This window comes from Anthonomus grandis, chromosome 1, assembly GCF_022605725.1.
Source record: "Anthonomus grandis grandis chromosome 1, icAntGran1.3, whole genome shotgun sequence".
In the NCBI taxonomy this organism is placed as follows: Eukaryota; Metazoa; Arthropoda; class Insecta; order Coleoptera; family Curculionidae; genus Anthonomus; species Anthonomus grandis.
In genome coordinates, this window is record NC_065546.1 from 36,384,162 (window position 1) to 36,410,962 (window position 26,801).

Sequence of the window (26,801 nt, forward strand, 5' to 3'; positions counted from 1 at the left end):
TTTAACGAATCTTTTATTGATTTTTTAATGCGGAATACAAAAGATAATTATGCCAACATAAGTACAGGGTAGACCTATAAGAGGGGACCTCGACTTTATCTGATATTAGGATATTAAAAAAAAAGCTATGCGTATCTATCTTGCCAATCCACTTTACCCTCGTTAACGAAATATTCGCAAAATTCATCTCCTATTTTTTGTGGTATATTTGCAGATTTTCGGGGAGTTCTAGCAAGCGGCAACAATGATGTCATTGGTTAAACTGTCCATTCTCCACGATCCTGGTAGAATTGTCCCTGTTTCTGTATCTTCTATGTCGTATATGTGCCTGGTGGGTTATAACGAGATCGAGTCTCTGTGTTGCGTCTCATAAAATTATGTAAATACAAGTATGCCAATGTTACTTCAGTAGCAGTGGTTTCTTGAAGTAACATTGGTTTTCTAAATACTCTAAAAACTGAAGCCAAGACCCCATATACATTTTCTGACATTCTTCTTCCTCTACTTATTCTGTAATTACATATTCTTTCTTTGGAACCATCTGTATGTGTGCCAGGATATGGTTTAATTATATTTTGGGCCAATGGAAAAGCATCATCTGCAAGTATTACGTAAGGAACAGGTTGTACTCGTCCAGGTAGAGCGCGAGGATCAGGTAAATTTAGCTCGTTGCTTTCTAATTTTTGTTTAAAACTACAATTATTGAAACGGGGGAGTTTTCAGATATCCTACCTTGGCTTCCGACATTAGCATATATTATGTTATAATTGGCATCGACAATTGCTAACAAAACAATACTAAAAAAAGATTTGTAGTTAAAAAAATCTGTTCCGCTATGTATTGGTGACTGAAGTGCGACGTGCACGGATGGCAACCATCGCTCCTATGCAATTAGGAACATTCCATTTTATAAAAAATTGATCAGCAATTTTCTGCCAAGCTTCTTTTGTTGCTGGTACCTGCAAAAGAAAACTTATATTAATAATAAATAAAACATAATCAAGAACTAACTCAATTTAATTTGGGGTTTTAAAGTAAAAAAAAAATAATGATTTTTGTTCCAGAATCAATGTGAAGAAAGTTTGGATGAAGAGTCTTTAACTAGCAATATAAATCTGGTAAGAGATGGCACTCAAACTGAAGAACAAATTATTACTCAAGAAGAAATTTCGAATAATAATCCAAATCGAGAAGTAGAGCAAACATTAAAAAAGAAAACCAATATACCAAAAAAAAATGTACAAAGAGAAAGCAAGAAGAATCAGAGGATATGAATGAAGAAACTTTTAAAATGTTTAAAGATATATATGAAAGCCGACAGAACTTTGATGAGTATTCACTGCTAGGCAAAGAAGTCGAATTAAAAATTCGTAAGTTACCTACTCATTTTGCGCGATGTCTGGTTGTACATAAAATTCAAACTACACTTTATGAAGCAAGCTTTGGTATGTATAATAATCCACCAACCCCACAGTACCCAACCGCCCCCGTCTAACAGCAGCCATTAGGTTCTGGACAAGCAGTAACATGGATTCCACTAGGACCTTCTTCAAATCAGTCTGACTCGAGCTTCACGGCTCAGTACCCTACGGCCTTCACCTACCAGCAGCCATCAGGTTCTAGACAAACAGCAACATGGATTTCATCAGGGCCTTCTTCAACTCAATCTAACTGTAACTTAACGTCCTACGACCAGGGTTAGAAATCATCAGAACTGCCTGAAGATACATTATCCCATTTATTGCCACTCTAAGCATATACCTATATCTTAGAAATATTTAAGGTTTATTTTCTTTTTGATTTTTTGCATTTTGATGTTTTTAGTTAAATGATTTGTTTTATGTGTTAAATAAAATGAAATAATAGGTATTTTTTTTTATAAGCCTTTAATAAAAAAATTAAAAAAAATATACTTACTTTTATTTGTTCCTTGAGAGCTTCTTTTATTGGCACACCTCAGGTACAATAACTTTAATTAACTGCTTTGATATCTTAAAAGTGTAGCTTAGGCTAACATATGAATCGCCTGTGCCTAGGAATCGCAATGTTACTGCCAATCGATCCTCAACTGGTATAGCATTTCTGTAATTTGTGTAGCGATTTTTAATCCAATTAAGCAAATTAGTTCCTCAAAATGTGTTGCACTCATTTTAACAAAATTTTGAAAAGAGCTTCTGATAGTATGGCCAGGCACTAAACCACAATCATCACTTCTTAAACCACTTAAAAGTTTATTTTCAGTTTTTTGAAGATTCTTGTTTAAACTAGGCCGTACCCAAAACCTGTGCTTCCTCTTGTTTTTTTTTCTTGGTAATAATTTTTAGGGCCATATACCCTAACAAAAAAATTTCGTGGTCGTCAAACTCTCGGATGAAGAACAAGAACTCTCTACAAGCCGACACATCTGCCCAGTTTGGTGGAGTCGATTTTAAGTCCGCGGCAAAGCCGCAGAAAGCCGCGTCATTTTATGCCGGCGGCAAGGCCGTAAATGCCGCCGGGCTAGTCCATTTTGGTGGAGTCCCGCCTTAAAGGGATCAAACATTCCTGTGCGGCCGTCGCACAGACGCGAGTCCGTAATTGAGGAAGAAGTCATATTCGACTTAACAATCTGAACAGCCATGTGAATCGGAATAAGAAGATTATCAGACATGATAGTTGGTTTTGTTTGGTCACAATGATGACAGGAATACAATAAATGTTTTAGTCTAAACTACTATCTAGGATACAAGTTTCTATATTATTTATTATTCTTCTTAACGATCTCATAGCAAATCACATAATGTTTGGCTGAAGAGCCACATGTCACATGAAAGATATTTTGACATCTGACAGTTGGTTTTCTTTAGTTACAATGATGACAGGAACGCATAACGCATTGAAACTTTTAGTCTAGAGAATATTATGAACAGCTATCTAGGATTTAAGTTTCTAAATTTATGTGGCCTGTAAATGATGCCATAGCAAACATATAATATAATAATAAAAAACATATAATATTTGGTTGCTACATAGTAAGTGTCAATGCACATAATATCCAACTTTGACAGAACATCTGGCAAACGAAGTGAATGGGAAGAAGATGAATTTGACAAATGACAATTCACAATTGGTTTTATTTTTATTGTTTGAAAAATGCAGGCAAGGCATTGAATATTTATATATATTTATTTAAAACAAACATAATTATTATGTTAAAATTATTGCTAATAAACCGGGTAATTAACAAATATGGAAGACCAAAAAGAATATAAGTTTATTGGATACTTCCCAGAAGAGAACCAGGATAACCAGTGAGTTTTGCAATATTTATAATATAATTCTTACTATGTGGGGACCCTTCATTTGGATATTTATCTATATTATACATTTGTATTAGATTAGACGAGCAAGAACCACCAATAAGTTGGTTAGCATGCATAGATCATGCAGAGCTACAGAACATGAAACGAAGCATTCCAAACCAATCAGTTCAAGAGCTGCAACTAGGTGCACCTTTGAAAACTGCTGTTGATAATCCTGCAGAAATTTCCCAATATATTCATATTGGTCAGTAAAATACTTGGGCAACTTGTTTTTTTGTTATAATAGTTCATTTTTTATACTTTGTTTAATCTAATCAAACATCTTCCATTTCAGGCTCCTCAGGAGAAATATGAAGTTATTTTTTACAAAAGTAATTGCATGTTTTTTTTTTCTACTAAAGGAGTAAAATTTACAGTATTTTATTAACAGTAGTTTGTTGCTTAAATTCACTGTAAATTCTTATAAATAAATTAAAGAAGACAGAAGAATCAAGAAAGAAGATGAAGAAAAGAAGAAGATTCCACAGACAGTAATTTATTTTAAATATTTTTCCAAAATTTGATTTTACATTAAGTTTCAATAAAGTTTTAATTTAATTTAAGGTGTCCAATCCAAAAAGTTATTCAATAACAAGATAAGAGTTAATCAAGAGTTTCCTGAATATGTGGGATATTACAGACCATATTGTACATGCTTTATCCCTTCCCCTGAGAGTGTCAACACAGAACATGCTTCAAACAGAAGAATGAAAAAATATGAAGAGAATCATAGAACCAGACTTAAAAGGTGAGATCATTATTATATAAAAAAAAACAATACTGGTAACATCTTGAGAAAAGTAAAGCCAACATAGAGATAAGTATATTAGAGACCCATGTTACTCTATCTCACAGTGTTAATTTGTATAAGTGATATTGAGATATCATATTGACAAGTTTTCCACTGTGAGATAGACTTGCGCTATTTTTACATTATATTTATTTATTTGTTCATCTATTCGTATCAGTAAGTAAAGTACTCTTATACAAGTCAGGAAATATAACAGATAAATACATATAGCTAAAAAATAAAATACAAGGAGCTATTGTTACTGGTATAGTGTGAGAATATCAGCATAGATCATATAAATTTCCCAAGATTCCTCAGGTGGTTTTAACACCTGATGAATCATGTTAATTTAACTGTATCAACCAGATTTCCTTTTATTATTAGCATTATCTAAATAATAAAAAGAGAGCAGGTTCTGATGAAATTCCAAATAGCTTTTTAAAAAAAAAGTGCTGCCATTTGCTTTTCCGTCCATTTTTTCATATTTTCAATCTGTCTCTAACTTCTGAAACTTTTCCAGATCACTGGAAGTTATCTAATGTATGTCCTATTTTTAAATCTGAGAATAAAAGTTTTAGTGATTTTAGTAACCACTCCGCAGTTCCTAATAGCTGTTCAAACAGTGGGTAGAGCTGGTTCTATCATATTTCAGGAAATAATTAGAGATCAACAACATAGATTCATAGAGGCTATGCAGTGGACACGAACTTTTTGTTTTTAGTAACTATATTTTTAAATCTTTTGGATTTTTGATGACTTAATGAAACACTTGCAATATACACAGACTTAGTAAAATATAGTAAGTCATTTGATCATTTGAAGTACAACCATAATATTCTTATCTCTCATATTTCAGATCTTGGCATCATTGGGTAATATTGAGAAATGTGGCTTTATAAAGTTTAGTCATTTAAAAGTCTCCTCTCCTTGTGAATATGTTATTGATGGTATCCCCTTGAAGCAGCTTGCTTTTGACAGACTTTAACAATGTGTTAGCATTAAAAACAGTATATGTATATTCATACTTTTTGAATTCTACAATATATATAATCTGCTCAACTTATTTTATGATTCATATTGAAAGGCTTGAAAATGTTCAAGGAAGAGACAATGTCCTACTTGAGGCATAACCTTCTGACTTATCAAGCAGAGGGCAGTTCTTTGATGTTTGCTTTGGTTTGTAAATATTTTTGACTTTATTTATTTCCTATTTGCTAAAAAGTCTTAACAGAATAGCTTCTACAGTGAATAGATTTGCAAGAGATCTTGATTTTTTTGGTACTTCTTCAAATAAATTTAAGTCTTCTATGACAACTTTTTTTGCATAGTACCCTAGCTCCACTCTTAGATTAAGCTTAGCTGAGTATAGTTTAGTAGTATTACAGTTATTATTTAAAATTACTCCTAAGTATTAATATGTACTTGAAATGTTTTATATATATATATATATATATAGTTATATTATATATGTTGACAAATAAACTAAATAAAAAATCTCAGTTTTTTATTTAGCTTATTTGTCAATTTATTTATTTATTTATTTATTTACGGAAACCATTTACAAAAGTGTTACATAGCATACCCATACAAACATATATATTCAGATACAAAACTATCTATAAATCAATGAAAGGTGTAGATGAGTTAATTAATTAAAGCCCCTATGAAATAATATTCTTTAACTGCCCCTTAAAAGATGTAATCCTAGAGTCAAAAAAGCTTATCTGTCCTGACAGACCATTAGCACTTCGAGACATTCGTGTAATTGGCTCGTTAATACCATAATTGGTACGGTGGAATGGGACTGAAAATATTTCTGATTGTCTATTCAATCTGGAAGGCACCCTAAGTTTAAAAAGAGACAATAACTCAGGACAATCTATAGTAGCACTTAAAACCTTATCCATAAAACATAAGTTGTGTTCTTTGTGACTCTAATGTGGGTAAGTTCAGGTTATCCCTGACCCACTGATAGTAATACTCCTGTCTCCTGTAACCACATCTAAAAGCAGCCACCCTTAAAAATTTATTTTGAGTTTTTTCAATCTGCTCAATGTAGCAGTTATATGACGGGGACCACACAATTGAGCCATACTCCAAGATGGGCCTAACAAGAGAGCAATAAAGTAATTTAAAAGTAAACAAAGACAAATCAGTTGTAGACCGTTAGATAAAACCCAGCATTTTCATTGCCTTACCAGTCACCTGATTGATGTGACTTTTAAAAGACAACCTGGAGTCAATAAATATTCCTAAGTCAGAAACCTCTGTTTTGACACCAATTGCTACATTATTTATTTTATAAAGAAAAGCAATAGGGTTTCTTTGCTTAGAAAAAGTAATCTTATGGCACTTATTGATATTAAGGGACATTCTATTTAAGTGGCACCAATCAAAGAACAAATTAAGGACTTTTTGCAGGAGCACAGCATCAGAAAGGGATGTGATAGGCCTAAATAGCTTCACATCATCAGCAAACATTAGCACACGACAATTTTCAAGTTTCCAAACTAAATCAATCAAAAAGAGGCAAAACAAAACAGGGCCTGAGTGAGAGCCCTGTGGCACCCTAGATGGCACCAAAATTTCAGAGGAACATGTACCTCTAAGATTAACAATCTGGGTTCTACCTCTGATGAATCCCGAGATCCACTGAAGAAGAGGCCCCACAATACCCAAAGCCCTAAGCTTCTGCAAGAGTACCCCATGGTTAAGCCTTGGAAAAATCTGTATATATTGAGTCAACCTGAAGTCCCTTCTCCAAGCTGCGGTAGAGGTAGTTGAAGAAATATAAAATACAGCATTCTCTATAGTCCAGATTAGGAATCACTTTTATTGTATGGCAAATATTTTGAATATATGAACAGAGTAATCCCAATCAAGTAAACAATGCATTTGACGTCGCTTTCTCTCTTTCTTGAATTCAATATTTGCTCACACTGCTTATGGGACGTTATCAGTATTGAGCATATAGGCATAAATATGTGTTTATGTGTTTATTTTAAAAATTGTGTAAACAAAGGCCTTTTTTTGTACCTGAAAAGGTATATTAATGCTAAACAGACAACTTGTAAAGTAGTCTGGAAATATTTTCACAAGTGCTTGCGGAGGCACATGAATAAAAAAAAAAGTAACAAAATATTGTAGTGATTGCATATTAAAATAAATAACGTATTAAAAAAGTAACAGCGAAAGATTACCACTATAAAGAAATATTACATCAGTATTAGGATATAAGGGAGTATTATAATATACACTTCAAGTCATTTATTTTTATAGAAACATGGTCATATCTAATTAATTGAAAAATATGCCGACAACAAATATTTTGGACATGCTAATTTTTTGAGAACAAATCAAGACAGGGATTGACACATTTCTCCCATTTCAACATTAATAATGTGCCTAATTGCATATAAGTAATACCCTTTTAATATACTCCGGTAAAGTTCAAAACACAAACACGCTTCTGTTATGTGATATAAATTTTCTTTAGAAAAGATTCAACTAAAGTTTCTTAGTATTCATCCTTTACAGTTGATAATTTTTACCCTCCGCAGGGCATTCCATAAAAACCTAATTGTTCAAATACCGGCTGGAAAACTTCAATCTTATTATTCCAGGAATTTGAGTAACTAAATATCTATAAATATCTAAAAAACCTTATTTTTCTTATTTCAGGCAGTTGGGAAACCAAATATCTTTAGCTCAAGCCTGGAAAAACCTTAATTTTATTCAAATCGCAGGCTAGAAACACCTAATTTTATTTGTTCCAAGGTATTAAAAAATATAATTCCACTGAAAAAACACCAATTCTACAAATTCTGATCTGAAAATCCCTCATTTCAATTGTTCTAGACAGCTGAAGAATCAAATACTTTCAAGAACCTAGAAGAGCTTCAATTTTACCATCAATCAATTAATGTAATCAATTTAATGTCTATTAAAAATTTTAATACCTGATATTTTCAACGCTATGTCGTCTGTTTCTTGTATTTAAATTATGGCTATTTAAGTTCATTTTTTTTTATATCGCGAAGCAGTATTGTTGACTATCAAAAAATAAACGATCAGACGATCAATTCGGTATAATTTATTTTTACCATAGATGATTTAAAGTTCTTAAATGCGATTCACACACTTTTCCCCAAGTCTCACAAATGTAGCGTCTATTAGTTAGGTTACGGGTTGCGGCTTACGGTGTCATCAGACCTTAAATAAAGATTAACACATGCAGTTATGGTTAGACAAGAATCACAAAAAAATACCTGAGTTTAAGTACAATAATACACATTGTAGAATACTTATGACAACATACTACACGTAAACGTGAACTGGTTTATATGTAGTAATGTAATTAAACTACATCACATTACTTTACATCTTTATAAGGAATAAAAACAAATACAAACATGAAAAATGAAAAAGTTTTTAAAACTGAACATTCCTCCCTAACCTCGTCGCTAAACTGGAGTGAGAGAGGACATTAATTTGTTTGTTATATTTATTATGCGAATTAAATATGATCTTTAAAAAGTAAAATTTATTGGAGATGTTGACACAATTTAAAATTGGACGTCTGTTAGCTTTTGTAATCTCTAGATTTTCTAGAAGATCCAGTTTTTTACGTTTCGCAAATACCTGCAAAACAGTTACATCATCTGACACCGAAAAATTGTGACGAGTTGCCAAGAGATGATTAGCAAACGTTGATTTTGTTTCTACATCAATGTTCCTATAGTTGTTAAAAAAAGCTAAGATGTTCTTTCACTCTAGTGGAAATTCTTCTCCGTGTTTAACCAACATACACAGCTGAGCACTCACCACAATTCAAGGAGTATAACCCAGATTTATGGACCCGCTCCGTTTTTTCTTTTGTGTTTATGAGGTGTTTCCTCAAGGTGTTAACAGTTTTAAAAGCTATTGTATGATTAAGATTATTTTTAAAAAAATTAGCAAGTTGAAGAGACGCTGAACCGAAAAAAGTTAACGATATGAAAATATTGGATTTTATCGAATTTAAATGTAAAATGTGGTAGGAGAAATTATATTTGTTCATGAATTTAAAGAAAAGTTTGTTTATAGTGGAAAGCCGTTATTGACCGCAAGTTGTTTAATTACACTAAATTCTTTATAAAAAGATTCTTTAGATAGTGGAAGGGTGAATAACATATATAATAAGGAGCCAAAAAGAATAAAATTGTATATTATCAATTCTGGATGATTTCCTGTAAATATCAAATTTGACCTTATTATTAAATAACTTTAATAAAAGGTCCAAGAAAGGCAAACTCTTATTTTGATCTGTTTCCATGGCGAACAAAATTTTCTCTTGCAGACTGTTCGTAAAACCCAAGAAATTAGACAATTGGTCTTCATTGCCTCCCCAAACAACACAAATATCATTCACATACTTCCTATAAGCTATTGTGTTAGGCAAAATTGCTTTTCATGATATTTATTATCTAGGTTATTCATAAAAACTCTACTCAAAAAAGGAGAAAGGCATACCATGGCTAAGCCAACTTTCTGTTTATACATTTGACCATTAAATTTGAATATTTTTTTTGGTCTAAAACTGTTTTTAATAGGCAAATTAAGTCTGAAGAGATCAGCTTGGGTATACTAGAATTTGCTAGTAATAATATTAGTTCCCAAAACTCCATTCAACCATAAGGAAAGTCTGCAACAAGGGGAACCCACAAAGGATACCACCAGTCTGATTGGTTGTCCTTTATGAACCTTTGGAAGCCCATAGAGCAGAGGAGTCATAGGTACATGGGAGTCTCGTTTGAACGCCTAGAAGAGCCTCGTTTTGAACATTGAAAAATTTCAATGTCGACGATTTATTGAGACTTTTCATTTTGGTGAAAAGTGATATTGTAAGGTTTCTAGTCAAGCAATGAAAATTATCGGCATCAAGAAAATCCCCAACCTTCACAAACTCTGCGCGTTTCATAACCAGACAAGATCCTTTGTCTGCCTTAGTGACAACGAGATCATGTTGTTCGATTTTAGCTTTTAAATGTTGGCCATTATAATTGAAAGTTTTATCTTTGTCTAGTCTAGAGTTTAGTCTAGAAATAATAAATAATTTTTGCTCTAAGGATGCTGGTGCAGTGCCTTATGCTTTTATCTTAATGGTTTGTTTATGTTAACAGAGAAAGAGGGCATAGAGGTTTTAGATAGTTTTTAAGTTTTGTTTGGTAATTTTAATAAGTATACTCTATTTCCTTTTTGGTGAGAGCACAGTGCCTCATTATTTATGCAGAAGTAGCATAAATATAGGGTGAGTCTTCTATTTTTCTACATGTAACAAAATGATAAACCAGGCTGTTTTTACCAATTTTAAGTGGACAAGTCCTGCATGGTCTCAAATACAATAGGTCGTAAAATTCGGAACAATGGTTTCGAGTTCATTTTTATGACAAACGGGTTGCCAGTGTCGTCCCGACTATGGATATTGATTTTAATTTTTAAGTTAAATAATTATCTGTTATGAAAAATTTATAAATAGTGTTGGATTTTATCTATTATCTATTAGATAAAGATTTTTAGAAAAAGTATGGTTGGTAGGTATAACCTATCTTTATTAAATTAACAAGAAATATTTCTTAAAAGCGGAAAAGCCTCATTATAAAACTATGGCAAATAAAATGAAATATAAAAATTTGATTAATACCGCAATTGGATTGTTTTTTAAATGTTTAAAAAATTGTTGTAAAATTTCATTTTTTTTAATACCAACCAATAAAAAATGCAACTCTCCAAACATATCTTGTCATTGATAAGAAAGGTACATAAATATAAGGATCTTTTAATTTATTAACCATATTTACATATATTACAATAAAAATATTTACGAAATATACAAAAAAAAATCAATTTATAAATCACACATTTCATTACTCTCATCGCTTTTATCCGAATCAGACATTCTCACTGTTATAACTAAGGGTTCGACAGTTTCTTCTAGAAGATTATCGAGGGTCCACATCTTTTCTTCTTTTATAGCATGATTCACAGCATTGCTCCAGTTTTCTTGGGTAACGTTATCCACTGCTGCTTTCAGAAGTTCTCTCACATCTTTCAATTTAAAGGTTTTATTATTTCTAGCCACAAATCCTTTTACTTGAGCCCAAATTAACTCTATAGGATTTAATTCACAATGGTAAGGTGGCAAACGAAGTACAGTTATATTGTGTTGTTTTGCCATTTCGTCAACAACGTGTCTTTTATATTTTGATTTATTTTCTGTAACTATTGTCAGAAGCTCTGCTTTTACCGCGTCATCTCCAAAAGTTATTTCTTTTTCGGTAAGCCAATTCTTTATTTCCTCTTTTCGCCAGCAGGATGATGGTAATTTTTCTATTAATCTTGAATGGTAGCTGGCATTGTCCATAACAATTATTAATCTGTAATTCGTGTAAAATTTTCCATAATTTTTTTCTTCCCATTTGTGGTACATTTTCGTCTTCTTTTATAAGTGTCAAAATTTTGTCTTAAAATAAAATGAATGTACTGTCCTCCTGATGATATGCTTTGCTGTCTCATCAACTGCTATCGGCTTCCTACCGGCAGTTTTCTTTACACTCTTCTTAGACAAGTTCTCACGGTTTTCACTTTTTCTGTCACTAAGAAGTCTGTAAATTGTTGCTTTACTTATGCCTGTCATATTGGCACATGTAGAAACTAGATTTCTAACAGTAGAGGCATATGCCCAAGTGCATCATGTACGTTTAGTACTATAGTCCTTACTTTAAAATCTAAAACACCTTTACACACTACGAGGCTAAGCAACAACAAATTGCGCTACAACAAATGCGCTTATAGGATATATCTACATTATTGACGAAAAACAAAGAAAAACACAAAGTCACGGTCTCACAACATGTAATTAAACGGGCTACACGTGTTTCTCTCTAGTTAGAGCATCATCAGGCCTAAAATAAAAATAATACTTAAACAAAACTAAAAACTTACATAAAACAATAAAAAACCTTTAGAAGCCATCCACACACTTCACAGTACATAAATAAACAATAACTTGAAGGTTATAATTGTACAAAGCAAAAAATAAAAAAGTGGAACGCAACAACATAGACTCAACGAGAATCGAACCCGGTAAAACAAGGTTATAAGTATAAGTGTAAAACCTATCGGCTATACGGACCTAATGCTAAAACAACTTAACACGTTAGCCAATGTAAATTGAAGAAAGTGACTACAAGAAAAATATTAAACGATACTTAGCTAAATTAAATTGTTAAAAATTAAATTAGGTTCAAAAGTAAACACGTCATTCACACACACGAGAACAGGACTCTTTTTAGCTTTTGTAATTTCCATTTTCTCCAGAAGGTCAAGCTCCTTACCTTTAGGGCATTCATGAAGCATTTCAGCTCCCACCCCCGGAGAAAAATTATGAGTAGAGGCCAGCAAATGATTCGCAAACGCTGATTTGGTATCACTGACATTGGTATTTTTAAATTTTCCAAAAAACGCTACGTGTTCTTTAATGCGTGTAGAGATTTTTCTTCCAGACTGGCCAATGTATACTGCGTTGCAATCATCACATTTTAAAGAGTAAACTCCCGATTTAGAAAGGATGCCTGCCTTGTCCACTTTACTGACTAATTGGTTCTTTAAATTATTGACTGTCTTAAACGCGATTTTTACATTTAGGGTTTTAAAGAGTCTTACTAAATTTACGGAGATAGAACCAAAAAAGGTCAATGATCTGAAGGAACTTATTGAGTCGTTATTATGAACAATATTGTAGGTCAATTTATATTTATTTAAAAATTTGTATTAAATTTTGTCTATTAAATGAAGGGAAAATCCGTTGTTGAGAGCAATATGTTTTATAATATTCAATTATTTAGCGAAAGCTTCTTTTGACAAGGGGATATTAAACAATCTATAGAACAATGAATTAAAGGAGGGAAATTTATATGAGTAGGGAGAATTTGAAGAGTACCGAATTACATTATCGGTAGTAGTGGGCTTATCTACATTATATACCAACCATAAAATATAACTACCTGTTTGCATTTAATATTGCACAATTTAGGTACCTATAATACTTATACCTCCATAAGGGTTAAAAAGAACTTGTTCATTAGGTACTTAAGTAATTCAAAGAATTTATGGCTAAAATTGGCCTATTTCTTGCATTATTAAATAAACCCAACAAATGAAAACATTCAGGTCTTAATGTACTTGAAAAATGGGACGCCAATGGTTTACGACCGTTTTATGGCTATCGACCCTTTCGTGTGCTCCTACGGATTAAGAAATGGACTATAGTTTTAGTTCAGTTTTGATTGTCGTGAATAAATATTTAATCCGTTGAACGCCTGGTTTAATTTTCTAGTCTTAACAATATTTTTAGCTTCGACGGCCAAGGTTTCTCTAATTCCTAAATCAATTTTATGCGAAAAATTAAATTTTGAGTTGTGATTCAAAAGATTTTCTTCATTGGTTGAAAAAGGAGCGTCAGACAAATTCAAAAATCTTTTGTGAAAATTGAACTGTGAATCGCAACCCAAATTCCGTCGAGATTCAGGTACATAATCTCGTCTCAATTATTGTGCCAACTTAGTCGATTTAAGAATGGAAAGTTGCGTACTCAATCTGTTACCGTTAAAAAATAACGCAGATGTTAAAGCTAAATAAAGAAACTTAAGCTTAGAATTAACAGTCTCATGATGCCGTAAGGCGAAACGCGTAACTTAACTAATAGACGCTATTTGTAAGACTTTGATTTTAAGTTTATTTTCCTCTTTGTCAGATATTATTAAAGTCTCTTTGAGAAACAATAGATGAATTTTTTGAACATTTTATAATCTTTTTTTCAACTAATTTGTATATTTTTTAGGAGCAGCAGAAATGAATACAGTCCAGACACACGGCCAGATAGATCACCTGAACGCATTCGAACCAATAAAAGACGAAGGTCCTACACTCCAGAAGATACCCGTGCATCACGTCTCCCGAAGGTGTAAATATTAATGTTTTTTGTTCTTATTGTGTTTTATCAAAATGATTGTTTTAAAAAGAAACTATATATACTGTATTCTTGTATGCATGTTTATTATACTTATTTTAATTGTTTTACATTATAAAGTGAAATAAATGTATTTAATAGATTCATTACTTATTATTAGATCCCCAACCCCATAATCCTTTAACGAATCCGGTAATGCCGGCCGCGCCTTGTTTCGGTTTCGATTGCGAATCCAATTTCTCGGACAAATCGGGAAACTCCAATAAATTGTTGGCCAAATCGAAGAACAACGGTTTGGCGGGTACCGGTTCCATCGCGGGCGGTAACGGCACCAAATTCGGGTTTTTCGACATAATTTGCGGCTCCTCTCTGAACTCGTCCAGCCGTTCGATCAGCGGTTTTTTCGATTTATAAACTTTCTGCGGTAACGGAATTACTATTTGCTCCTCGTGTATTTCCAACACAAAGTTGGCTTTCGCGTTCACCACTTCCGTGGCGGCGTTTTCCTTAACGGTTGACAGAAGTGATGCTAGTTCTGTTAGATAATTGGAAATGTTAAGGGTTTTTACGGTTTTATCGGTGGTTTCGAACAAAATGGCGGCCTCGCGCCACCGTTTGGCTCCGGCATGGGTTTTTGCGATGTAGAAGGATCGTAACGTTTTATAGGCCGCGATGTAATTGTCAAAGTGCACTTGGGCCAAATTGTTGTTTTTGAGCAATTCGTTTTGGGAGAGTTCAATGGTTTGTTGGATGTTGATGTCCAGTAGCCTAAAATGTAACTCAAACTTATAATACTACAAAATAAATATAGGATTTTTATAGTCAATGTGTGCACAGTCAACATTATTTCTATAAATAAAAAGTACCATAATATAGATTTAAAGAGAAAATAAATGTTAATCCCAGGCGGTTCCAATATCCGTGCTTACAATCTCCAAACCCTTCCCTCAGAGTCAATATTAACAGAACTAGAGAAAGAGTTAAAACAGACAAAATAGGATATAGTCGGCATAAGTGAAGCACGACGTCGAGGAGAAGAGCAACTGACACTGAGTCTGGAAATATGCTTTATTTCAGAGAAGAAGACGAGTCGTCAGTTGGAGGTATTAGATTTCTGATACACAAAAGGCACATAGTAAGTAACGATCCACAGTGTCTGCCCCAGAGTATAAATTCTGAAACTAAATTCAAGATATACACTTAAAATCATACGCATCAACTGCTGACTGGCTATCCAGATGAGGAAATTGAACAATTTTATGAAGACATCAGAACAGCTATTCAGAATACAAAAACACAATATATGATGCTAATTGGCGACTTCAATGTCAAATTAGGATTCAGTGTAAAACTATCAATACCGGTTTATTTGACCATGAGGCGATAGTGGGGCTTATGAAAGTTGATAGTGGAACTAATGAGATTAAGTTTAGACACAATAGACTTTATACCAGGGCCAATTTTCACAAAATTTCCTTGCTTTGCAATAAATCAAAATGGAATGTTTTGGCCACTGTTTACCCTCATTAACCCTAGCTTTTATCATTTCTTAACTGGTTATAAATAATTTTAACATTAATTAATAATGTTAAAATTATTTAATTAATAATGTATTATTAATATAAAAAAAAAAGAAATAGAAAACCTTGGTATACTAAAGGTCTACGAGTATCTGCAAGAAATATGCGCTCTCTTCACTACATAAAGAATTACCATATGAACAATGTCTCATTTTTAAATTATTTTAATAGATACCGCAGGGTCTACAGAAACTTGATTAACATGGCAAAGTGGACCTACTATCGAAACAGAATAAATAATTCCTCCCATAGAGCAAGAGAATCTTGGAAAATTATAAATGACCTGAGGAGCAAAAATAATGTCTTTGTTCCTCCAAGCACCTTAGATTGAAATGTCCTCAATTCATTCTACTGAAATGTTCCTAGCATGCTTTCAGCAAATATCTAATAGAAAATAAACTCCAGGAGCTATCTAAACAATGTGGTAGTAGCTGAATCTTTCTTTTTTGTTCCAACGAATGTAGATGAGCTTAAAAGCTTATTAAAATAATATAATTAACAAAAGTTCATCAGGCTGGGACAGGCTTTCACTAAGGACATTCTTCGTGTTGCCTTCTGTTGCCTTGCAGGTTCTGGCTGAGGAATTTAACTTTTCATTTGGGTCTGGATTTTCCTGGCTTGCTTAAAGAGAGCAGTGACTATTCCTGTTTACAACACAACTATTCTACTAATATTAGATCCATAGCATTACTGCATACTTTGGCCAAGATTGTGGAATGGCTTGTTAAGATGAGGATGGTTTCGTTCTTAAATAGGCTTGGCCTTAAGATAATAGGCCCTAATTAAGTTTTCAACAATTTGCCTTTCATAAATCTATGAGTAAGGAAGATGCTATCCATAGTTTTCTAGAACACATTTATAACAATCTGACGTGCCAAAGGCATTTGACTGCTTGAGTCACAGAGTGCTGCTGCCGAAATTAGAGTTGTATGGTTTTAGGGAAACTGCCCTTAAATGGTTTCATTATTATCTATTCTCTGTCAGATCGCATTAAGATAGTTACGTTTAATGGCGACACCGCTAAGGAACTGAATATAAATATAGGTGTGCCGAAGGGCTTGGTACTCTGCTTTTCCTCATTTACGTCAAAAATCTTCCACAATTACAGATATCTGGCGAATTTACATTATTTACAGATGATACACTATCCTTTGGAATGACTCAGGCGTTGCTCAAAAGGGAGGCTAATATAAGAACAGATCTGTTGAAAATAAAAGACTGGTGGGACGCAAATTGTTTGATATTCAATGTTTCTAAATCCTTTATTTCCTAATATCCTAATATCCTTTATTTTAAATGTAAACCACTTATCTAAACAATGAACCCCTCACCATGCTACCCTTAAGTAAGTTTTTAGGTCTTTTAATAGACAAATCTCTTATATTTGAAAACCATATTGCAAATGTATGCCGAATGGTTTCGTCTGGATGTTATGCACTTCAAGTTATTGCCATCTATCTTAGCTTTTCCATTGCCAGATGTACATATTTTGCGACTATTGAGTCACATCTTCGATATGGAATCTGCTTTTGGGGTTCAACATGAACTAGAATTAGGTAATCAGTACAAAACTCGACAAAATTACCTGCTGAGGCTAACGATTCCTCACGCTATGTCTGTGAATTATATTTTGTTTTGCCTTTGTCTACAAAAAAACATGTTTGGAGTTTGAAACAGTACTAGGCAGAATCGGCTATGGGAAACTTCATATACGGCGAGAAAGATGACAAGCTTACCGCCTTTTTACATTAGGAAAATCTCTTTATGATGTATTTCTTCTTTAACAAACTTCAGCAAAAATGGTCCGAACAAAACAAAAAAAAATTAAATTGACTTCATATCATACGTTTTCGACAAGAAGTGATCATAGAATAATTCAAACGAATATAAATTTAGGAGAGAAAGAACAAAAATAATAATTCAGGATAAAAACAAAAGATGGAATCCATTAGACAACATAACATTGTTTGAGGAAAATATCAGCAGAAATTTACCTAAAGACGATAATATGGACGAAATACGCATAGATGAATTGAATCACATAATCGTTCATGCATTAAAAGAGGCAGAGAAGAATTGTTTTCTGCGGTTAAGAAGGAAATAGAATCAAATTAAAACAGTTTTATTACCATTTAGAAATACAAAAAATAACACTAGTAATATGCTTTTAAAGATTGCACAATAATTAACCATTATTTATCAAGAATAAATTTACTTTTCTGCGTGTACTGCGATTTTTAAAACCGAATCAGCGCATGTGTCGGAAATGGAGAGAGGAACAAAATTATACCATAAATGAGGAAAAATCTTAAACAGGGAAATTAAAAAGGAGATTTGAAAAGATATAAGGCAATACAATGCAAAAGAAATATCAACATTAATAGAACACTAGACCTTAAAAGTTTGATAGTGCTCAGAGAAAACATGTCTATTAAAACAAAAATCATCTACAAATTAAGAAATAAACAAATTACTGAAAATCAGGAATAATTAACACCATGTAATGCCAACTGAGGTTAAAAACCAGTCCAGGATATTTAAAAATGATAGTTACATCTTGTGAACAAAGCATACTAATAATTACAAACTTAAAATATACAGTCGTAGAGTTTCAAAATTCTGCTATAGATTATAGTAAAAAAAAACTAAAGACCAAAATAAAACATGTATCATAAACAAAGTAAAACTTAATAATATGCTAAAAATATGATAATAGTAGATGAAATAAAGGAACAACGATGAAACATACAAGTTAAAGAGTCAGGGCACCAAATTTCTTAAACTGAGTTCTCTCTTCTTTTACCATTATAGATAGAATTTTGGGTTAAGGCTGATGAGGATATTGGTAAATGTATGTTAAGAGCTGAGCGCGTATTATTCATATTAATTGTATGAATTACCGATGAGAACTTATGTATTAAATAAACAGTTTCGAGAAAGAAAATTGTTGGAAAAGTAAGAATTTGTTCTTTAATAAAATAAGGTTTGAAGGACTCCCTAAATTTAAGTCCACAAATATCTAAGCGCTCGCTTTTGCAAAACGAACAATGAGTCAAGCAAGTAAGTAGGAGTTTTGCCCCCAAAAAGAAATACCATATGTCAGCTGTGAGTCATTAAGTGCATAATAAACCTCTTTGGCTACTGTCATATTTAAATTACTCCCAACTGTTCTCAGCCTGTTTCCAACCTAGAGCATAGCTGTTCAATGTATTGGTGTATCAAACCTTAACCTATTGTCAATAACCAAATCTGAAAAATTTATTAAAACCAGTCACTGTAATATTCTGTATTCTGTAAATTAGCAAACCACTCCACAGAAAATTATCAGCAAAAGTTGTACAGTGGCCGTGCCTTAAGTCATTTACATATACAGGGAGTCTCCTTTTTCATAGGGACAGTATTGCTATCTCCTATACTATAAAAGATACGAGGGCGGTTAAATTAGAAAAAAGTTGCGGCATTTTATTCTGATTAAAAAAGTGTATTTAGATTTTTTATGCGACGTTTCGTTTTTTAGATATCATCATCAATTTTTTTTTTCAATACGGACCTGGATTTTTTATTTTATATTTAAAAAGAATTTTTATTTTCCTTTCCAACAATGTATAACTTAAATGTCTGTCTCGACGTTTCGGTATAAAAATAGCAGTTTTCAAGCTTTTTTCTTTAATACGGACCTGATTAGTATTTACAAAATTAAAATACCTTTTGAAAGCATATTTACCTATTTATCTTCAATATCAAACATAAAATTTTAAAACTACAGTGCCCTTTTTTTTGTGGGTAAGAAAAAGAAATTCGAAAATTTGGTATGGTTCTTTTAATTTACGAGTACTTGCTTTAGATTTAGAAGGGGAACAATAAATGTGTAAATAAAATAGAATTTTACACTTTTAATGAGAAATATTTTATTTACTTTACAAACAAATGACAAACGTGTATTAACCAAAAAAATAACAAAACAATACGATCTAACTAAAGAAACAACATTCTCTTTACATACATTAGGCAAGAAAAGTTGCTGTTTTTCTTGCTTACAAAGCAGTTTTTTAGTTCTGAGAAGAAATTAAGCAGTTTTTTACAAATAACATTTACACTATTTACAAAAAATTTTCGAAGTGACCCCCATTATGTTCAATGCATTTTACGGTCCTTAATTCTAAATTCTTTTGTTATTGATTCGGGCTTTAAATCTCTAAATGCAGCAGTGACCCGATGTGTTAACACCTCCATATTATTTATTCCACTGTTATTGACTTTATTTTTTAAAAATCCCCATAAGAAGTAATCCAGAGGATTAAGGCATGGGGAACGAGGAGGCCACCTTACAGGACCGTTTGTTCCTACCCAGCAATTAGGGAAATTTGTATCGAGAAAATCTCGGGCAACAGCGGAATTGTGAGCGGCACAGCCATCCTGCATAAACCACCGAATACTTCTTAATGTTTCCAATGGAATTTCATCCATACCTTCCGTCAATAGGTTTAACGTACCTTTCACCATTTAAATTTCCATCAATAATTTTGCGCATAGAAGTGCTTATTTTTTCGGTTAAACATGCCACTATTAGTGAATGTAGTTTCGTCGGTCCATAAAATGGTCGTAGAGAACATCGGGTCTGCATTTAACATCTCTTGATACCAACGGCAGAAAACAAGTCTGCATTCTGAATCACCTGGATGCAGTTTCTGAACCGGTTGGAACTTGATACCTATGTTTCTTTAAAATTTTTCCGACCACTGAAGGATGTATCCCACATTCAGAATCTATAATTCTTAATGAAGACTCCAGATAAAGATGAATTTGAGCTAAAACATTAACATCGTTGTGTGTATTCTTGGCACGGTATTTTCCGCGATTCACTGCATCATCAACCTTTCGATAACATCTTATAAAGACATCGTACATGTCCTTTTTTTCACTATCACTATACCGTACCATTTTACAACTTGTATTTATTTTGTTAATATTGAACTAGGAAATTGCTAAGGAAGCAACCAAAGCTTTTAAACTAATTTAAGAAACTAACTTACGGCAACACGTTAAAATATCAAAGTAATATTTTAATAATTTTGTTGTAATTAATAATAATAATAAATGTTGCCGTAGCTACGATATATTTTTGTTGTCATGGCCTACCTAAATAAGTCACAGCCGTAATAAATCTGACATTGTTATAAAGTTTGAACCATTCGGCAAGCACGGTTCCATTTTCATTAAAGGTGGCTCTCCAGGCAGCTTTGAAAATAGAAAATTCGTTATCGAATATTAATATCGAACAAATCACATATCGTAATTTTTTTCCTAACCACATAAAAAAATATCAGCCGCAATTGATGTTAGTGAATAATATTAGCAGCTAGCCCAACTCAACCCAAATCTGCCGTATTTTAATTTTGTAAATACTTATCAGGTCCGTATTAAAGAAAAAAGCTTAAAAACTGCTATTTTTATACCGAAACGTCGAGACAGACATTTAAGTTATACATTGTTGAAAAGGAAAATAAAAATTCTCTTTAAATATAAAATTAAAAATCCAGGTTCGTATTGAAAAAAAAAATTGATAATGATATCTAAAAAACGAAACGTCGCATAAAAAATCTAAATACACTTTTTTAATCAGAATAAAATGCCGCAACTTTTTTCTAATTTAACCGCCCTCGTATCTTTTATAGTATAGGAGATAGCAATACTGTCCCTATGAAAAAGGAGACACCCTGTATAAGAAATAAAAGTGGACCCAGTAACGAGCCCTGTGGCACACCTGCTGCAACGCTCAACTCCTCTGACTCAGAATGAGCAAAACGAACCCTCTGACGACATCTACCTAACAAAAATGAACTCAACCGTTTGAATATTGGGCTCCTGAAGCCATAAAATTGAAGTTTCCGCAGTAGTATTTTGTATGAGACGCAATCAAACGTTTTGCCAGATCACAAAACACCACTGCAGCCTGCTCACTATTGTTAAGGCTCTTAACAGCTCTTAGAGTCTCTCCAGCATATGAAAAGATCATCATCGGTATTTTTTGAAAATTGGAAACCAAACTGCCACCTATTTATTACATTATTAGATTGCAAAAAACTAACCATCCATTTCTTAAGTAGGTTTTCTGTAACTTTAGATAATGAAGGTATCAAAGATGTATGGGATTAGAGTTTGTTGATTTATTAATACCCCTAAGAGAATTCACTAGATATGAAAAACCCACTTACTTCTATAAGCCACAAGATTTGCATTGCAAGGGAAAATCAAACCACCTAAACTTCTATGTCGTATAAGGCTGACTGGGATAGCTTTCGGCAAGAATTATGTTTTCAAATCTTACCTCCCAATGTGCAGGAAGAACTTTAATCAATGTGTATTACCGGGGTAAGTTGACCTACGGCAAGGAAACATTAACCTTGACAACGAGAGCGGTGCAGAGGATCCGAGTGGGTCAAAGGGCGTTAGAACTTGCGATGTTGGGGGGTTTCTTGGAGAGACAGGATCCCAAACTGGGACATAAGATGAAGGTCAACAGTAGCTGATGCTGTTGAGAGAATAGCAACACTGAAATGGAATAGGGCAAGCCACGTTGCTAGAATAACGGATAAAAGATGGACGTGCTGGACACTGGAGTGGGGACTAAGAAATGAAGCATATCAAAACAGAGGCCACCTACTAACATGATGGACTGATGCGAATAAAAAGTGTTGAGCATCTATATTCAGTAGTAGACATGAGAATAACTTTTCTAAATAATTTTACCTCACACAATCCTGTGGTTTTCTAGTCTGCTGAACCAGCAATAAATTCCTTTGGGATGTGCGTTCAATTCTGATTGATAACAAATAAGCCAAAACTAAATTATCTTGTTTGTCGGTGCGCGCACTTTCCCTGGTTAAGGAAATAACGTCACGCAAATCAATAAATAAGTTCTCTAAAATCTTGATTTTTGCTTGATGGCTTTCGGCGTTCTTCAGTGATTCATCAAGACCTGCAAAGGTAAAAAACTAATTTTTGCCTCCATTTTTTAATGATTTGTAAAGCAAATTTTTGAGGCATGCAGATAGATGACTTTCATCATAGATTAAAATGATTGTCTAATATTGTACTTTTTAGTTAATAAATAGTTGTTAAAACAAATTGTTTCAATTTTTTAAATATTAAATGCAAAACTTTATATTACACTCTCATCGGGTATAAGGTAAGCATGGATTCCAAAGTAAAATCCATATACTGATTGGAAAAAATTGTAGAAAGAATAACTCAAATTATAAGAAATTCTTTTAATTTCACATAATTGTATTCACTTAGGTAGTTTTTTGTATTTAGAGTTGCTTTAGTATTTTTTTTCATTAAGAATTATTGTCTTTGAATTATATACAGTATCAGACAAAATTGGAGAGACTGTGCTATTTGTCAATTCCAACTTTCCGCACCGTAAAAATAATATTAATATTTGTTATAAAAGATTTTTTTTACCAACAGTTTATTTTCGTAGCTAAGGCATTTTTTTTCAATGTATTCTTATATTCTTATTTTATTATATATACGACAAAATGAAAGAGACTCGTTTTGTATTTAGCTTCACTGAGGTGCAGTTGGTCATATTGCATATAACAACTCTATTGGACAGGAGAATTAAAAGTTTAAGTCAAAATAATCCGCGGCTGTCTGCAAATCTTATTTTGGATCAGTTGGAGGTTTCAGACGTTAGACGTTAGTCTAGAACTGCTCAGCGGCTATTAGTAAAGGTGACCAGCTAGAAAACCCTATCTATAAAAAAAAAATGTGATCGCTAGAATGATGTTTGCAACATGTCACCGTCACTGGAGTGCTAAGGACTGGCAGTTTGTTTAGTGAAGAGTCTAAGTTTAATATTTTTGGAAGTGATGGAGCAAAGTTGGTGCATCATCCAGTAAATAAAAGACTTGACCCAAAATATTTTTCTGGTATCGATAAGCACGGAGGCCGCAATATAATGGTTTGGGGCTGTTTTCGGGTTATGGAACGGGTGCAATCTACAAACTTAAGGGCGCCATGGATCGATTAAGTATCGTACTATATTGGAAGATGCAATGTTGCCTTACGCCGAATGGGAGATGCCGCTCAGGTTTACGTTCCATCACGATAACGATCCCAAACATACTGTCAAACTAGTGAAGCAATGGCTTGTGCAAACTAAAATTCAAGTTTTAAAATGGTCACTACAATCTCCATACTTAAACCCAATTGGGAATCTTTGGGAGATAATTGAGAAACAAATACGCTCCATCGTATAAAGCAATCGTGCTCAATTATTTAAAGAGATTGAAAATGCCTGGAAATCAATAGATCCGACTGTAATTTCCAATCTCATTGGATCAATGATCAACCTAAATAGATGTCAAAAAGTTATTGAGAATAAAAGGTACTGGATAAAGTATCAGTTTAGTTTCATTAGTATACAATACAAATATACTTTAAGAATAAGTTTCAAATTTTGATGCAAAGAATTGGTTATATTTTAAAAATTTTTCTAATAAATCTTGGGAAACAATGTTTTTAAATTTATTTTAGCGGCAGTTTTAACTATTTATTGACATAAATCATTTAGCTCAATGATAAGCATTCAATACATTTTTGTATTGCATAGAAATCATAATTAGTCCAGTCTCTCTAGTTTTGTTTGATACTGTAACTATAGTTTAAACTCAAACCTCTCTATTCAAATTAATATTTTAAGAAATATTACCTTCAATACTCAGCAAAAATACTCTAACTTTCTCAATCTTAATAGATATCTTAACACCAAACCAGGTGACTTCATGTAATACAGCAGCAGTTTTCTCTTTAGTTTGAGACACTAAAGCATCAAAAGTGTCCAAAACCCCTTGGCTTCTCAATTCTAATAAATCAACTGCCTTATCATCTCCAATATTGTAAGCACAATAACGAAGACTTGGGGCAATTTCATCAACCCTTTGTTTATATGGTGGTTGTTCTTCCTCACTTAGGGCTGTTATAAGTTTTTCATAAATCAGTTGGGCTTTTTGCAAATTTTCGGCTGCTTTCTCCCACAGTTCTAGTTCGAATTGTAAAGACCCATGAATCCATGCCACATAAGCTTGCGCTTCCAACTGGGTCCTTGCATCACATCTATCCAACTGAAAGCAGATTATTATTAAGTAGTAGGTCTAGAGGAATCTAGTTGTAGGTCTTACTTTACACAATTCCCCCAGTTGCAAGGCATAAACGCAAGCTTTTCTAAGCTTTTGCACCAAATGAAACTTTTTTCTAGGTTCAGTGTTGGCTTCTTGTTTAAGTTGCATACCATAAGCCCAACATCTTTCTGCTAACATTAATGGCAAATGAAGTAATCTCTCGTCGGCCCTACAGTCAAAGTAACAAAGATGTAGTAGTAACAAGATTGACAAATCCTGATAAATAATAATTAAAATTATAGCAAAATGAAATTAGAACTTGCAAGAAAATTTCAAGAGTTTGGTACGATCACTAAGGAACAACTAAAAATAGCAATTAAAAGCAAAGAGTATATATAGCAATTAAAGTATTAATAGGAATAAAATTAGAAAATTTCTTTCTACAATGTGGCTCTTAATTGTCGCCCTCCCCTCCTCTTATCTTTTGAATGCATTTATATTAAAAAATTTGAAATTTGGTACACATTAGCAAGCTAAATACTACTTTTTGGTCTTTAGCTGTCTATCCTATAGTTAAAATCACATATGTTCTGTGGCTGCACTTAATATCTTACAATGCAATATTTACTAGTTTTAAGTTTCAAACACTTGTTCAAACAAGATCAAATTAGGCTGTGTTACTCATTTACTACATCATTAATAATATTTGATATAATGACTGGTATTTGATAGAATGGATAAATATAAGAGATCCAAATATCCCTAAGGTTAAGAATGCAGGAAATTTTTGAGACTTGTGCAGTAGTTCTCACTTTACTTTAATATTAAAAACATGTAATACTTTAACACTGCAACATGATTTGGATATTTTTGGCTCTCAACTGTCATCTGTTAAAAAACAATTATCTAACATTGGTTAGGGCTTATATAATTTATAGGTGTTATTTTTTAGATTTTAGTTAGTTGTTATACCTTACATTTAAGTATCTTCAGGTGTTTGATGTTGAATAAATAAATATTTTATATTCTAAAATTAAAGTTTACTACAGTATTGATAAAAGCAAATGCACACACTCATTTTCTCAGCTAATATAATTCTTAACTAAACTATGGTAAAAAGAAATTCTCTAGATATTTTCAGTTGAAAGTTTTTAATCTTATGAATTAAGTTAAAAACTGTGAATGTGAATAATGTTAATACCTTGAACTGCCAATATGGGCTTCAGTAACATCTCTCTTCTTAAAATGTCTTCGGTCTCCTTGTGGAATTTTTAGCACTTTCCGAAGTCTACTGATTCTTCTGGAACAATAGCCCCTGTACCTTTGATAGTCTCCGTGCCTCAGGCCATGCTGCTGCTGAGCGTCCTTAATCAATTTTAGTACTGAAATGATCAATAATCACAAAATAATAGAAACAGCTGTGGCTCATATAGAACATACTTTTCAGGGTGAAAGTTTTTGGAGATTCCACATCTTTTTGAATTGGTCCATCTCCCTCGCTCGATGGAGGATTAGTGGGGTTTTCTACGACCATTGTTAAGTTACAAAAGTTAAGAAAATGGAAATAATTTTAAATTTTTTAGGGAAATAATATTTTGACAGGTCAACGAGACGTGTCAAAAATATGTAATGTAAAATGTAAATAAATAAAAGTAGGGTTAAGATACTAGGGTCACACATATACTTCTAAACTTATATATTGTACGTATAGGAGTTATAAGTAAATGGGGTCACATGACAGGGTGAAGAATGCTTAAAATTTATGAATTTAAATAATTTCTGCACAAATAGAGAATAGTTTAATTGAAAAATTAAAATGGCAAAATTGTTATTTAAAAGTGTTTCCCTTCTACCGCTACTCCCCTTTTAAAAGTATTCAATTTTTTAAATCAGCTGATACGCCACTGACTGTCTATGTCGAATAACGTCAGATGACAACTTTGACGTTTAACG

The 26,801-nt window shown here is 32.7% G+C and overlaps 2 protein-coding genes and 1 long non-coding RNA gene across 6 annotated transcripts; 1 reads left to right on the top strand and 2 right to left on the bottom strand.

Moving 5' to 3' along the window:
• On the bottom strand, positions 1-2,784 carry LOC126738598 (uncharacterized). 2 transcript variants are annotated; one of them, XR_007661393.1, is made up of 3 exons: positions 2,276-2,784; positions 1,918-2,082; positions 1-959 (listed from the first exon to the last, which is right to left on the bottom strand). It is a non-coding gene; the product is annotated as an uncharacterized LOC126738598 (long non-coding RNA). The 2 variants fall into 2 exon arrangements; XR_007661392.1 differs by having other exon boundaries at positions 1,918-2,784.
• A 311-nt stretch (positions 2,785-3,095) lies between these two features.
• Positions 3,096-14,282, top strand: LOC126738545 (uncharacterized). 3 transcript variants are annotated; one of them, XR_007661379.1, is made up of 5 exons: positions 3,096-3,290; positions 3,377-3,546; positions 3,637-3,832; positions 3,889-4,089; positions 14,012-14,282. XR_007661379.1 is itself a non-coding variant. In XM_050443924.1 (4 exons), the coding sequence occupies exons 1-4, from the start codon at positions 3,229-3,231 to the stop codon at positions 14,136-14,138; spliced, it is 543 nt and encodes a 180-aa protein (XP_050299881.1). In that variant the 5' UTR covers positions 3,100-3,228; the 3' UTR covers positions 14,139-14,282. The 3 variants fall into 3 exon arrangements, 1 of the variants encoding a protein (XP_050299881.1); XR_007661376.1 differs by having other exon boundaries at positions 3,097-3,290; positions 3,906-4,089; XM_050443924.1 differs by lacking the exon at positions 3,637-3,832 and having other exon boundaries at positions 3,100-3,290; positions 3,906-4,089.
• LOC126738334 (signal recognition particle subunit SRP68) lies at positions 14,205-26,485 on the bottom strand. The gene is made up of 6 exons (XM_050443610.1): positions 26,289-26,485; positions 26,050-26,230; positions 24,909-25,077; positions 24,440-24,851; positions 22,471-22,699; positions 14,205-14,908 (listed from the first exon to the last, which is right to left on the bottom strand). The coding sequence occupies exons 1-6, from the start codon at positions 26,380-26,382 to the stop codon at positions 14,287-14,289; spliced, it is 1,707 nt and encodes a 568-aa protein (XP_050299567.1). The 5' UTR covers positions 26,383-26,485; the 3' UTR covers positions 14,205-14,286.
• Between the last annotated feature and the right edge of the window lie 316 nt (positions 26,486-26,801).